This window comes from Sphaeramia orbicularis, chromosome 7, assembly GCF_902148855.1.
Source record: "Sphaeramia orbicularis chromosome 7, fSphaOr1.1, whole genome shotgun sequence".
Lineage (NCBI taxonomy): Eukaryota > Metazoa > Chordata > Actinopteri > Kurtiformes > Apogonidae > Sphaeramia > Sphaeramia orbicularis.
In genome coordinates this window covers 23,986,841-24,001,671 of record NC_043963.1, presented here as the reverse complement: position 1 = coordinate 24,001,671, position 14,831 = coordinate 23,986,841, and the positions used below count along the sequence as shown (strand labels likewise).

At 39.4% G+C, this 14,831-nt stretch overlaps 1 protein-coding gene across 1 annotated transcript; it reads right to left on the bottom strand.

The window, feature by feature from the left end:
• Positions 1 to 1,998: 1,998 nt before the first annotated feature.
• On the bottom strand, positions 1,999 to 14,272 carry tamalin (trafficking regulator and scaffold protein tamalin). The gene is made up of 8 exons (XM_030139928.1): positions 13,966 to 14,272; positions 11,468 to 11,520; positions 10,024 to 10,078; positions 7,853 to 7,955; positions 5,932 to 6,025; positions 4,754 to 4,820; positions 3,615 to 3,681; positions 1,999 to 2,902 (listed from the first exon to the last, which is right to left on the bottom strand). Exons 1-8 carry the CDS (start codon positions 14,161 to 14,163, stop codon positions 2,412 to 2,414), a joined length of 1,128 nt encoding a protein of 375 aa, XP_029995788.1. The 5' UTR covers positions 14,164 to 14,272; the 3' UTR covers positions 1,999 to 2,411.
• Positions 14,273 to 14,831: the final 559 nt, after the last annotated feature.

Below are 14,831 nucleotides of genomic sequence, written 5' to 3'. Positions count from 1 at the left end.
ATTACTTTATCAGCTGTGATGCTGCCCAGAAACCAAATGAAGCATTTTTATGTGACATTTATTATATAGAGGCTTCAACCACTTTGCATTTATTCACATTTTCACATTTATTATTGAGGATGGCTGCAAAGTGCTGTGGTAAAGCTGAGTTTATATTTGTCGGCCTTTATAATTTATGTTTTGTTTTTATCACTTTTACATACTTTTGATCTCAACATACAGTTTTCCTTTGTCACCTGTCGTCTCCAGAGGCAGGTGTCCGCTCCACTTAGGTACTTGCTTACAGTGTTTGCTCTCATGTTGTCTCCCTTAGTCAAACACAGACAAATATTGAAATAGGCACATGCACGTAACGCTGCTTTTTTTAACAACACTGCAGTCAGTCGTCCCTTATCTTTATGGTACATTTCCGGCACATTTGTCACCACATCCTTTGCCTTGACAACCCACACATGCTCTTATCCTGATGTCAGAGACAATTGACACCACTCCAAGATACCAGACCTGCCACCTACGCTTTAGGTTACCCAAACTTCCCCTTTATTTTCACTTATGTTCCTACTTTGAATAGGTTGATATTTGTTCACATTTCACATTGTCTTTGTCTTGTATCTCACAAGCATTAGAATTAACTGTGTAAACTCACTGCCCATACTGAACAGAAACACTTCATTTTAACTTAGAGGAACATCTGGACTGATCCATTCATTTGACCAGAAGCGACAGACGGCGCATCAGAAGCTGTGACGCACGTCAGGCTTGAGAAATAGTCTCGACCGTTTCACCACAGACTCAACTTAGACCTGCATAGCCTTCTGCTTCCTCTTTTCAAAACTAATTTCTCATTACTGACAGGCAGCAGCAGGACGTGACAGCCTGTTTTGACGTAATTCATCTCTTAGAGTCAATCCATGCATCCTAATATAAATGTCACGAATTAAAAAGAGAAATGCAAATATAACTGTTGAAAAAAAGCAGAAACTTTCCTGCCTACTGTTGCAGACAAAACAAACTTCCCACTTACTCTTTATATCAACAGTGGTGTTTTAGCAGTAGGGTGACATTTGCAATAACCTTATTGAGGAGGCACTTGGATTTCCTGAACCTCCCACTGTCAACTGCTGATCACCTACTCCAAGCCCCTTGTTTGAGCTCACTGTTAAATGGCTCTTTCATGCATGTGTTATTCTAAACATACCATCATCCTGACTAATTATCCCTTCGTTATGCATTCAGCCCTTTCACTCGAATCCCATTTTTAAGCACCAGCAAGCTCACACAACAATTCCAATCTTCATCCCCTCCTCTCCTTAAAGAGGGCCCGGCTCCAACACATGGCCACATACCATCGCTCACCATCATCGACGCTCTTGAAGCATCTGTGAATGAACGGCAGAGGACAAAGGGATCAACGCTGCAGAGCCAACGGAGAGAGTGACCACCATGACCTCACGGGTCAGCTGGGAGCCAAGAATGAAAAGACTGTGAGCAACCCCCGCCCTGCACACACACACACAGAACGAGCACTTGGACAACTGAGGCCATGCCATGGGAATACGGGAGTGTGGAAGAGGAGGAATCAGCATTCATCTGCAGGAGCTGAAAGAAAGCGGTTGTGTTTGGAATTTTGGGTCATGCCTTTCTCCGCACATTCCTCACTTTTCTCCCAACAATAAACTGTGTCAGACTCAGTACAACAGCCTCTATTCTACATACCTCCAAACACTACAAGCCTTAAAGCATCTGAAACCACACGCTGACCCTCAGACTTGGGTGAGAACTCTTCTAAACGGTTGTGGAACTGTAAAAGCTGCTATATTTAAAAGTATCACATGGAATATGACACATCTCCGTTGTGGAAATTACAAACAGACTGTGTGTACACTCGGAGTCTGAGCACTTATTTAAACTTGGCAGCTGCAATTCCCACAAACAGTTGTGGCTTGTGGAACAAAACAGCTTTTCTTGCAAGATCTGCACAAAATAACAAGCAAATAATTTGAAAATGCCACATTTTTTATTTTTAGAAACTTTGGCAAAAAAAAATAAAAATAAAACAGGACAATCTGAGTAACTAAAGTAGGTATCAAACTTACAAAATGTTGCTTTGCAGAATCACAGTAATAATGGACCATGTATTCAGTTGTCGGTGCATGCAGTAAAAAGTTAAGTCCTTCATTCTGTACATCAACCAATTAAAATAAATAAATAACTTAAAGTACAAAACAAAAGTTATGTACATCTGAGAAACGCTGAAGGCCACTAAACGCAGCCAAATGTCCATTGGTCTACCTGTTGTAGAGCCATTACACTTTGGTCTCAGTCTTTGGGCTGCCTGCTGTGTTTCTCTAAAGTCAGTGGTGCTTTGAGTCTTTGGGTCTGAACTGGAGACAAGCAGCTCCATTTGCTGCTCAAAGCTTGCTCTCCTCCTCTTCCAGCGGTCGATTCAAGCCAGGGATGAATTTGAGGAGCCGCCTGCGGAAGCTCTTTTGTTTTGGCTTCCTCTGTAGAGAGCTGAATCCTCCCTGCTTCTCCCCCGATTCAGATGTCGACCCCCCCCTCATGTAGCTGCGAGTGCTGGCGCTGCGGGTCAGGTGGGTTTTGGCCGTGGTGAAGAGCTCGCTGGCCGGTCGGAGACGCTGCTGCCTCTGCGGGGGCTGTTTGATTTTGTCTGTGCTGCTGCTGACAGAGTCTGCGCTGCCGTCCGCCTGGTACAGACAGGTCTGGTACAGGGGGTCATCCTCGGTGGCTGTGCTGAGGAAACTGGCGCTGCTGCTGGTGCTGCCGGTGCCGCCGGTGCCACGTAGAGCTCTCTGAACAGCAGGACTGGGAGTGCCGAGGCTGCCGTACACACCTGCAGACTCCAAGGACTCATACACTGCAGCATCACTCATTACTATGCCTGCAGGAAAAGAAGTTGTATTACTAACCCATAATGACTAAAACACCTGCTGGCAACTAAAATCATTTACTGATATAAAAAGTTAAATCTCTCTTGATCCATTTAACCTATCAATCCATGTAAATAATTGGTGTAAAATGTACTTTTTCATCTTTTCATGGTCATCACATGTAACCTATTTGGACGTTCAGAGGCTCCATAGTGAACGTGGAAACACAGTCATCTTCTACAACACTGATTCACCAGTAAAAGCCATAGAGTTGGATCAATGACAGTGGATGGAGACACTGGGTTTATGATCAGTCAATGATAGATTTTACTGAAAAAGGCACTTTTTCCTCCATTTTCTCTGTTTTTGATACAATAATCCTCAACTTTAATTTGAGCTTTTATTTTGATCAATCATGATCAGTAAATTAAATGTTGGAAAATACCTGATTTCCACTTAACAATGCAAAATACTGACCATAATATTAGAATAAATTGTGATAAATCACTTAAGAAAAGTTAAAAATAGAGAAAAAAATAATTTGGGAACTGCCACAAAAGTAAAGCACAGATCATGTTATAAAACTGGGAGTTGAACCAATTTGTTGGTTTTTAGACATTGATATGTAAATAATTTAGATATGTTTTATCTGAAATGAAGGATAATTTAGCCAATAAATGTATAAAAACTGATGTGACACATTAAAAAAGTTTAAAGGCATACCATGAACAAGCCTCTGCTCCTGCACCATCAGCGAGCGATATTCATCCCATTTCTCATGAAGGGTTTGCTACAAAATAAGAGATATCTTAAATTGTTACATCAGAAACAACATCACATGAAAGCCTGAAGTAAAGGAATTACAATAAAATTCTCCAAATTTCAATATTATATTTTGAAAAGTAGTCTGAACCGATATTGGACACTGATACCTAACCAAAGCATCTCAAGAAGGAATTTTCCATAGTAGTACTGATACTAACACACTGGATTTGATACAATTCTCCATTTTGGTGCGAATCCTTAGCTTTACTTTTTAGCTTTTAAGCATTTTAATAAACTCAAAGCAAATTAAGTTGTCTGCTTCAATAATAGTAACTAGCATTTACCGAATACCTTTTCAACCCAGTTGTACAACACAAAAATAAAGCTAAAGCTATGACTTGAGATGTCTGTCAAGATGAAAAAATAAAATAAATCACTCTTCGGTATTGAAGCATATTTTAATAGTCGTAATCTAAGCAGTTTAGTCTGTGTCGTAAAAGTATTTCAGTTTAATTCCCAGTCCTATCAAAATGTGTCAAAACTAGCAGGAAGATGACAGTAAATGTAGGCTGGGACATTCCAAAATGCCATTATCTGTTATGTAATCCACGAACATAAATGAGTCTATAAACAGATGCTTGGCCTTAAACAGAAAAATTCTACATTTTATCTCGAGTGTGACAAATGCAGTGTGTTCAGTGGTGGTTAATCTGTGTCCATAATCTTTAAAATGTTGGATTAGTGTGTCAGAGAGCCGGCTGTGTTACAGGCCGCTCACTCATGGATTAGAGCGGGACAGCTGCTGTAATCTTGGGGAAAGCTTGTTCACTTGAGCCACTTCACAGGCAGCTTTTTAGCAGCCATGTGTGAGAATGTTGCCATGTCTGCAGCGAACAGGGAGCAAACTGCTGAACCAACAGGTGGTGCTGTGGGGGGAGACAGGTGTGGAAACAGGGGGAGATGATGGTGGTGTTGCTGTCTATATCGGGCTTGTAACACAGCATGTGAGGCTGCTGGACACACAATTAGGCTGACTCACTGCTGACAAACAGTCGCCATGGCAACCGCCGTGACAACGTTAAAAAATACAGGCTCACCTTCAGATACTGCAGTCGGGCCTCCAGCTCTGCTTTACGGATTGAGTCACTGTAAACCGTCTCAAGCCTGTAAGTGAAAAACCAGAGGGCAACAGAATTAATAAGCATGACAGGAAGTGCTTATAAAAACTACAAGGAGAGAAAACAGTTTTTAAAAAAAGCAGGGGAAGCTCGTACGACCATGTGAAAGGATCTTTTCATAAGACTGTGGCGGGAATGAATCTGCTGTTCACAGTTTACAAGAAGGGGGGGAGGTTAAGGAACATATACAGTTTCCACTCAGACACTTCAGGGCTGCGAATGCTTTGAATCACATGAGTAAGTGACCAACTTAAAGAGCTCATTTTCACTCTGTTTAACAGTTTACACCGATTCAAGTTGTTAGCATCATTTAGATGAAGTCAGTCTATAAACTGTAAAAAAATCACTGGCGCTCTGATGCGGTTCACCTCATTTCTCCTGCAGCAGCTCTCAAAGCTGGGGCCTCCCTAATTGTCCTTTTAATCTTTTACAAGCAGAGGAGGAGGGTGAGGAAGAGAGTGTGGCTTCGATTAAACACCCACTCAACACTCAGCCAGATACGAACTCTGAACAGTGACGTACAACACAGCAAACCTACACAACTATTGTAATACGACAAAGTAGTCAATATGACTACAGTCATTTATAATATAACATAATATCTAATAATACATTATGATATCATATTTTAACCATTCTAACCCCTACTTTTAAAAAAAGCCCAAATATATGCACAATGACTTTTAATAAATGTAGCAAATACTACAAAAGCTGCAAGTTTTTGGAAGCTTAATATATATCCATTTCATTACAATAACAAAGTTGATACATCTACTAATTTAAAACCTGGGAGGCTTTTAGCAATCGTTCCTGACTGATAAAAAAAGTTGCATCTATTCTGATTAGAAATCGAGAAACATACTCATACTTATACATACTTTGCAGCTTCTCTGATCTGTACATTTTCAGTTTCTGTTTCACTGTAAACTGGGAGTTTTTGGGGACAACACCCCGGGATTTGGCATGGTGCAAATGCTATTTTTGACTTAGAATAAAAAAAAAACAAAAAAAACAAAAACAAAAAAAACAAAAAAACCTGACATAATAATCAGTACATGTATGAGTAACAAAAAAAGCCCAAACAGCCCATGTAGTACCTCAGTGAGTTGCCACAGGCCCTGATGAGCTGAACGATCTCCTTGTGCCGAAATCCCTCCACGGTGGCCTCATTCACACTGGCGATGGTGTCTCCTGTGTGAACACAAGCAACATGTGTTTTACCCAACAGCCATCAGGATGCACTTGGGTCGGCTGAAGCTTCATCTGAGCTGCAGCCAGCCGAAGCCTGTTTGGTTCCAAATAAAACCTCTGATCCATATGCAACACAAATGTCAACAGCCATGTGCAGTGGTAGCGTACAGCTCATTGATAAACTGCAGTCCCGACGGACAATTTGTGCTGGAAATGTCTGAATGACACAGGCTCCTACCTCCACCTTCTGTGGGAATGCCCTATGGTCTTTCCTTTTTGGAAACAAATTATTAAAACTATTGGAGGATGGTTAGATATGCCATTACCAGAGTCTCCCCAGCCATGTCTATTAGAGGACCGGCCCCTTTTACCTCCAGGGATGTCTAAAGCAAAGTCCGCCTTGGCACTTGCTGGGTTTATCAAAGTTGTAAAAATCATCTTAAGACATTGGAAAAGCCAAGTAAGGTCTGTTTTACACACTGGCTAAGTTGATCACAGACAAAGCCTCCTTTGAGGATTTCACTGCAAGACTGAATGATAGTAGGGGCACATTTTACCAGGTCTGGTCCCACTTCCTACATTTTATTCAATTTCAACTGACTAGCACCCCAAGATAAAAGTATTATCATGCATAAATCCCATCCGCACCCCCTTTTGTTTTTTAATTCGGTATCTCATCTTATTTTACTTTATTCAAGATGTCTTATTTTCCTGTTTTTTAAATTTTATTTTATTATTATGGCGATGTAATGCTACTACTAGTTTTCTGTTTCATTGCCCTGGCTGTGTAGTGGATGTGTATAGTGTTAGCTGTTAAAATGATATGTATGTTGTGTGTTTCTTGTCAAAAACCAAAATCAACAAAAACTTTGATTATCTATTAAAAAAAAAACTGCAGACGCCTAGTTTTTTTTTTTTTTTTTTTTTTTTTTTTTTTTACAGCTGCTCCATTTATCTTTCTTTACCTGTCAGAGTCACACTTGAGTGGAGTCATTAGATATGGTGTGAGCTCGTATGTGTGACAGCCGCCTTTGTGAGGCCTCAACACAAAGCTTATTTTCCTCTTTCAAAAACCACCGCCTATTTCACTTCTTGCGATGAAGTCACTGTGTTCGCAGCTAGACGCAGGGAACAATAGACCAAGCACGCAAGGAATGTAGGAAGTGAAACTGATGTGACATATGCAGGTCGAACGAGGGAAGGAGGCTGCGACAAATCACCTTCTCTGGTTTGACACACTGATTTGAACACATTTCTGAGTGGGCAGCTTGTGACTGATCACAAGTCTGAAAACCAGAGACAAAACTGAATGATCACAGCAGGGAACTTTAGTGTGACAATGAGCACAGACGTCTATCTAAGGTTTCTTTGAAAAACAGAAACAAGGTCAATTTTGCAAATATGATCTCCGGATAAACCCATTAACAGGCTCATACTCAAAAGGAAATGAAGACGCAAATAAAATAACACTTTCCTAATATCTGGCAGTTGAAATGTTTTCTTACTCTATCTGGAACATTAGTGAAATGAGCTGGCAGATACTGTTGGCGTTGGCTGAAATAGCCACCAGTGAATGTTTGTTGACTGAAGAGGAGTAGGCACACGCTCATATTTGTACTTCCCTAAAGAACAGGCCGAAACCTATGAGTGTTTTTGTTGATACAATAAGTGTGAACTGGCAAACGAAAAAGCAGCCCAAATGAACTAAAACCTCCCGTCATATTCACTTCCCGTCATGTCTATTTTAAGTGTTTTCCACTGTATTTTAAACTTGCATAACAAATAAAAAGAGAAGTACAAACAAAATGTCAGCAGGATCATACTCACCAACTTTGAGTCCAGCTAACTGAGCCGGGCTGTCGTCATGCACTTTACACACAAAGGTACACATCTCCACCGAGTTTTGGTCCTGATGGTGCAGGCCGTAAGTCTGAGAGAGACAAAAAAAAAAAAAAAAAAAACATTATAAATTAAGTACCGTCTTACACAATATGATGAAGAATAGTGTTGAAACAGTGTAGACCAACAATGCAACTGCTATGACATGGCATAACCGACATAGAAGTAACCAAAGACACCAGATTGTATCAGCAAATGTGCAAAGTTGAAGTGAAGCCATGCAAAGCAAAAGAGGTAATTCAATTATCAGATTCAGTTAAAACAATATTTGAAATATCAATGCAGTCAGTCGAGCCACTACCTAAACACCATCATAAATGATTAATCTTAAAAAAACACTCTCAGGTATAGGGCTGCAACAATTACCCTCATGTTTTACTATTATCATCACCTCTGCCAGTGTTTAACTCAGTTACAGAATGTTTTAATTCATCTCATTTATTCAGTGATGCATGCAATGGTTTACAGCTTGTATTTTTGTGTTGAAAGTTCTAAAAATGCAACTAATGACTATTAACTAATGATCCTCAGCCAAAGGTGATGAGTTCAAGATGCTGTTATGTAGGGTACAGCAAAGAAATCCCTCAAATATTCACATTTAAGCTGCAAACTAAAAATAATTTTTAAATACACCATTTCTCATAAAGTTGGAATAATTTTGTTTTCAGACACATTCCTGTTTCTATTCCTATTTATACACATCAGTAATCACCTTTGACCTGGTGTAAGCTTAACAGAGGCAAGAATAAATCACAATCATTTCATGAGAAAAGACACAAATATTTTCTTCCAACTTTATGGGCAACAGTGTACAACTCTAAACTTCATTCCTTAATATGAAGGTTGGGTGAAGTTGCAGCCTTGAGTCTTTAACTGAAACTATGATCCTGCGTGCTTCTATATAAATTGTTTTGTTGTCTTGGTGACGCCATTTGTTACTTCCACTTTTATTTGCATGGTGTTCTTTGCTTCAGTCGTCATAGTTTTTGTGCAGAAGGTCAGAGCGCTTCAGGACACACGGCAAAACTTCCCATCTCATCTGTCAGGTGACAATCAGTGAGACAAAACAAGAGTCTGAAACTGCAGGCCTTTCCCTCGCCAAACAGGTCAAGACTGACAATATGAGTAACACTCATCTGCAGAGACTTATAAAACAACACACAACTTATCAAGCTTTCCATCCACTGCTCTGAAGTGTTCCTATTAAAACAGGAATTCTGCTTGGACGAGCATCGCTTATGGAAATTTTCAATGATTCACATCTGCCGGTGTGTTTGCCACAGGTTCAGCCAGCTTCCCTCTCTGCAGCCTGATAGGTAAACATATGACCATGCAAATAGCACTGAGATGCAAATTCTTACATTTACAACCGTCACTCCACATCAGCATTAACATAACAGGCACTGACTGAGGAAACACAAGACTCCTTTCCCATCTTTCTCTGCTGACCATCACACTGGCCATGATGATCTCACTTCCTTGTAGCCACAGGCCGACAGGAAGGGCGGGACCCTCCGTGGAAACCATAAATAGAATAATTTCCTTCAATGCAACGCTCTACTTTTATTAACCAAAGGAATAACCATATCCGTGTGACTCCCCACAAAGCATTTTAATCAAAAAGCAAGTAATTAAAATGGTGAAATTAATGTTTAGGCATTTTGAAACTATTTAAACTATGGCATCGACCATGGGCTGCATAACAGAGGCCACATTGTGAAACAGCGCCTCAGGGAGACATGAGCAGAGATCCGAGAGATATTAAGGTCAAATGTACGAAGCGTCTGCCTGCTGAGAGGGTGAGAGTAAAGCAGGTATTACAAGGGAAGCGTGTGAGTAAACCACACGGCTTAAAATAAAAAGACATGGGGAGAAAACCATCGAGTCATGGGACTAACATCAACATCAGTATTTGCCTGATGTGTGACCCTTCAACCTGCCAGTGCAGACAAACACCGGGATTAAGAGATTTACAGGATAAGGCGTACATGCTTAAGTCAGTCAAAGTTACAGCAGAGATGTGGCCCGATCTGGGAAATCCTATTAAATGGCACTTTGGAGGTCTAGAAACCCCAAAATGTGCCTGTTAATCCTCTTACCTGGATCTCGAAACCGAATGACTCCTCTTCTTTTTTCTCTAGGACGACTACCTTCCTGGAAAAACAGCAAAAAAAAGAAACATTTCAACACTTCAGACCTCTAAAAATATCTTTGTCTTACTTTAATATGAAAGAGGAAGTTCTTTTAGGGACTCTTTCGGGCTATTGAAGTATTAAATCACCTTGAAACCTAAAACCTGAAAGTACCTGAGTTCTAATGAAGCTCAAGTGGACATTTTATCATGAGCTTTTGTGCTAATAGTGAGAATAAGTTAAAAAAAGCACTGTGAGTGATTTAAAATGCAGCTATATTTGTATGGAAAATATAAAACACCAGAACAGGATGACAGGAGATGTTTATGGCCAACTCTGCAATCCTCTCTTTAAAGTGTGCCTTTATCTAAATTGCAGAAAAAGATATTTATGCGGGCTGTACAAGACTTCCTCTGTATCCTGCAGCATCTGGACGTCACAGTCAAACATACAGTATGAGCTTCTGTTGCACTAAGGGACGTTAACACATCGTCTTGTATGCAGAGTGGGTAAAAGTCATGAAAATTCATGACAGCCTTGGAGAATTTCATACATAACAATGGGTGCCATCAGAGGAGCGTTTCAATGACGGCCTTTCACTCAAGACAAAGCTGTTCAGATTAGGGATGTAACGATTACCGGTATAACGATACGCCACGGTAAAATTGCCAACAGTTAGTATTACCGTTTAAATTCTAATTATTATGATAACCGTGTTTGATTACCGCACTTTTAGGGGAAAAAACCCTGTGTAAAGATCTGCTTTTATGTCAAATATCTGAGTATAGTTTTTATTTATTACAAATTTGATTTTCTATACCTAATATTTGGAACCAATATTCACTTTTAAAGTCTTTGAAAAGGTTTGTTAAGCATCTGTGTGTTATTTATGCAATAAATTACAAACATTTTTCATATCAGATTTTTTTTTTTTTGTGTGTGTTTTCTGGCCTTTTGTGTTGATATAGTAGGTTAAAGTGAAAAAAATAATAGATAAGATAGATGAAGTTGTGCTGAAAAAAAAGATACCAAACATGTGTATAGTAAACATTTGTTTATATAGTATATAAAGGCAAAATCAAAAGTACTGAAAAACAGCCAAAATAGGCTCAGACCACTAAGGGTTAATACTTGAATGTTTCTGCCAAGAGAAAATACATTGTGCTAATTATTTTCCTTGGTTTTTTTTTGTTTTTTTTAAGACAACTTGGTTAAATTATGTCAGTGTGTGTATGAGTACTTTTTAAACATTTTGAGCACAATTTCAACAATACCGTGATAATAATGATAATTTTGGTCACAATAACCATGATATGAAATTTTCATATCGTTACATCCCTAGTTCAGATTCAAGGAGGGGGATTTTAATGTAGAATTTAAAAAATAGGTAAAGATCAGTGAGTGAGTGTACCTTTGTGGTTCTGGCGTTTGTGTGAGGGGTTTCCACTTCTGGAGCCCACCGCCCTGTTAGAAGAAACCGAAACAAGAAATGAAGCGTGTCAGGCACCTGTGTGAGGTTAATACAGGATCCACATTACTCACCAGGGTTTCCCCCAACGTTTCCTAGACACACCTACTGTACATTTACGCAGCGACTGGTCCATCAAGTCTTAAAGCTGCACACGTGCTACTTGCAGTTTGTTTAGTGTTTTTAAGCCACTGAGCCAAAACGTCAGCATAGAAATACAAATGCTGAAACCAGAACTGCGTGACAGGCTGTTTTGTTTACCTCGAACAACATGAGAACAAAAAGCTCTCGTCATCTAAATTTAGCCTTGATGATAGTCCAAATCGGCCCTCAGACGCTTAGACATTTGACTTATCTGGGTTTGTTTTTATCATTTCCAGCAGTCTGAACAAATTCCAACAAATTACAGAAACACAAAGGCTCTTTGCTGCTAAACACTGGTCCTTATTCTACAATAATAACTGTAATGAGCTAAAACCCAAGTCAACAGCAGGTCAGGACCCTGCCCTACCTGTGTAAATAAGGGAGGTATCGGTCCAGAAAGCTCCACTAAATCACTTACAATCAATCCAACTCTGTTCATACTCAATCATTTTCAAATGCTGCCTCTATGAAAGGCTGCTTTGTGCCACAGTCTCTGGTAGTAAAATGTTGCTTTCTTTATGTCCCAACACTTACAGAATTGTCCCGCGCCCTTCTCAATGAGTGCATTTATTCCCAAATACCCACAGAGACCAACAGGGGTGGCTCAGGCAGGATCTCCAGTCCCTGTGTGCACACAATGCACTGTTGTAGCCCCTCACTCAGCTTCTGCTCACTTCAGCTTTGGGGGAACTCTGCTTGTCTTTACAGTACAGTGTTACTTCTACACAGAGCTTCTCTACACCGTTTTCTAGGCGATCTATCCACTTCTGTCTCATAATAAACTAAAGTGGAGCCTTTAATTAATAAGACACAATAAACTGACTGGGAATGTGACATTTTTCAACAACAGGTCAAAGTTTGTGTCATTCCCATCCATCCTGTTGGATCTGTCACATTAAGTGTCAGACTCTGAGGCTGGGTGGTCCACAGTGGCCGTGGATGGGCTACTGTTTGACCTCAGTGATCACCCTCAAGGAGAGGCTGCAAACATTTTCAGATCACAGACTGATAAAACACACACATTTCAGTAGCCTGCATCCCACATAGCTGAGTGTTTACACATGAGGAAGACAAAAAATGAAAAGCAGTGTCTGAATCTTGTTGTCTATAAGTTGTAGAACAGAGGCATCAAACTCATTTTAGATCAGTGGCCGCATACTGTACAGCCCAAGATGATCCAGTGGGTCAGTAACATGACATAAAAACCTGTAAATAATGTCAACTCCAAACTTTTCTCAGTGTTTTACAGTGAAAAAAGTAAAATTGCATGATGAAAATGTTTACAAATCTAGAAATTATCCTTGAAAAAGTTTTAATTATATTAGAACTTTACTGATCCCTTGCACAGATAACTGGAACTCAAAAAATTTGAATAACATAAACAACCATGAAGAACCTGAAATTTCTTAAGAAAAATAAGTGCAATTTCAATCATATTGTGCCACAGTAGCTTCATATACTTTATGAAGTTACCCTTGGCAAAGAGAACTTGTTCAGCACCAAAAGGCTGCCAGACTACCATTCTGCTGTTAGGATGGTGGACAAGACAAGTAGAAAATAAATAAATAAATAAACAAATAAAATAAATAAATACTGTGCCACAGTTTATCATTTACACATAACAACTTAAAGATCACAGTGGATCTACGAAGACACAAAACATTTAGTAACAGGCATTCCATTAAAATTACATTTACTTCTTTTAAGACATTTCTGGTTGTTCATATTTGTTCAAGTTATTCACTTTTTTTTTTTTTTTTGAGAAAGAGTAGTTTGTAAATGTAAACCTTTTCATGTATTTTTTCTTCTTTTTTTAAACAGTAAAACAAAGTGAAAATGTTGTCATTATCATTATTTATAAATTATTATGATAGTATTTTAGTGGTCTGATCCACTTGAGATCATATTGGGCTGTATGTGGCCACTGAACTATAATGATTTTGACATCACTGATTGTTAATATCTTCAGAGTAATTTTAACACTTTGCAAATTTAACCCAGGATTAGACCCTTTTGGTGGGCCGAGTTTGGCCCGCGGACCATATGTTTGACACCCCTGAATTTACAACGAAAATCAAGAATGTGAAGCAAATCGTTGATTTTTCTGAAACATTTAGGTGTATCTGTGGAAAAGCCTAAAACTTCACAAAACTCAGTCATTTGTTGTTGTTAATATTTTCAGCCAACACTAATGGCTGAAAAAATAAGAATATTTGACAAATAAACCACAGAGCTGTTGTCTCCTCTGTCCCACAAACACACACTTCATTTATTTACCCTCTGGTAAATCTTCGTACCTTCTTGAAGTTCCTCGGCAGTGTCCCACCAGAATAAGCCAAAGTTTTGTAGTTGTAAACCTCAGAGGAGTTTGTGTTTAGGTCCACAGTCCTGCAGCTGTCCGACTTGGACGAAGGGAAATAAATGTCGTTGTCTTGGTTTGTTGGTCCACTCTCTGGTCCACTGGAGTTCACTTTCTTCAGCCTCCTGAACGTCATGATGGGTTCATAAAGCGGCCTGGACCAGTTCGTAGAAACTTGATGTAGAGTTGTGTGTTTTTGTCCACGCAGCAGAGTGAAATCCGCCAACACAGATGCTCTGTGAGTTATGAACCTCAGTGGAGGCAACTACAAATGTACCTCCAGTGAATCAGCCTGGGGGCGGGGACGTCCACTATGACGGACACCCATGTCAGCCAATAGGATCGTCGATGTGCGTCCCCTGTGATGCCTTCAAATGCATCTCGGAGTTTTTTTTTAGCAGCTTTCGGTGTCTAAACGTAGGCTGTGTGCGGGTACGTGAAGGAATATTACATGAACATAGATATTAGCAATTCGAAGTGCATTTACAGCCTTCATATGCGTTTTAATGTTATATAGTTCCAATGTATACACTTCAGTGTAGATAAAAACATCTTCCCTTAACTTTACATTTACATTTCCAGGATTATCATTACAGATACAGATGAACTTTTTATATTTTGTAATTTTAATTAATTCATTAATTAGAGATACCTATTATTCGATGTCCTATTCATAATTTACGAGTTCACTTAAAAGAAAAAAGAAGAAGAAAAAAGTACCACATATTGAAAGAAGTTGGTGTAGTTGAACAAGAAGTAAACTTTCCTACAGAATGTAAATGCAGCTTTTCTTGCCATGGCTTA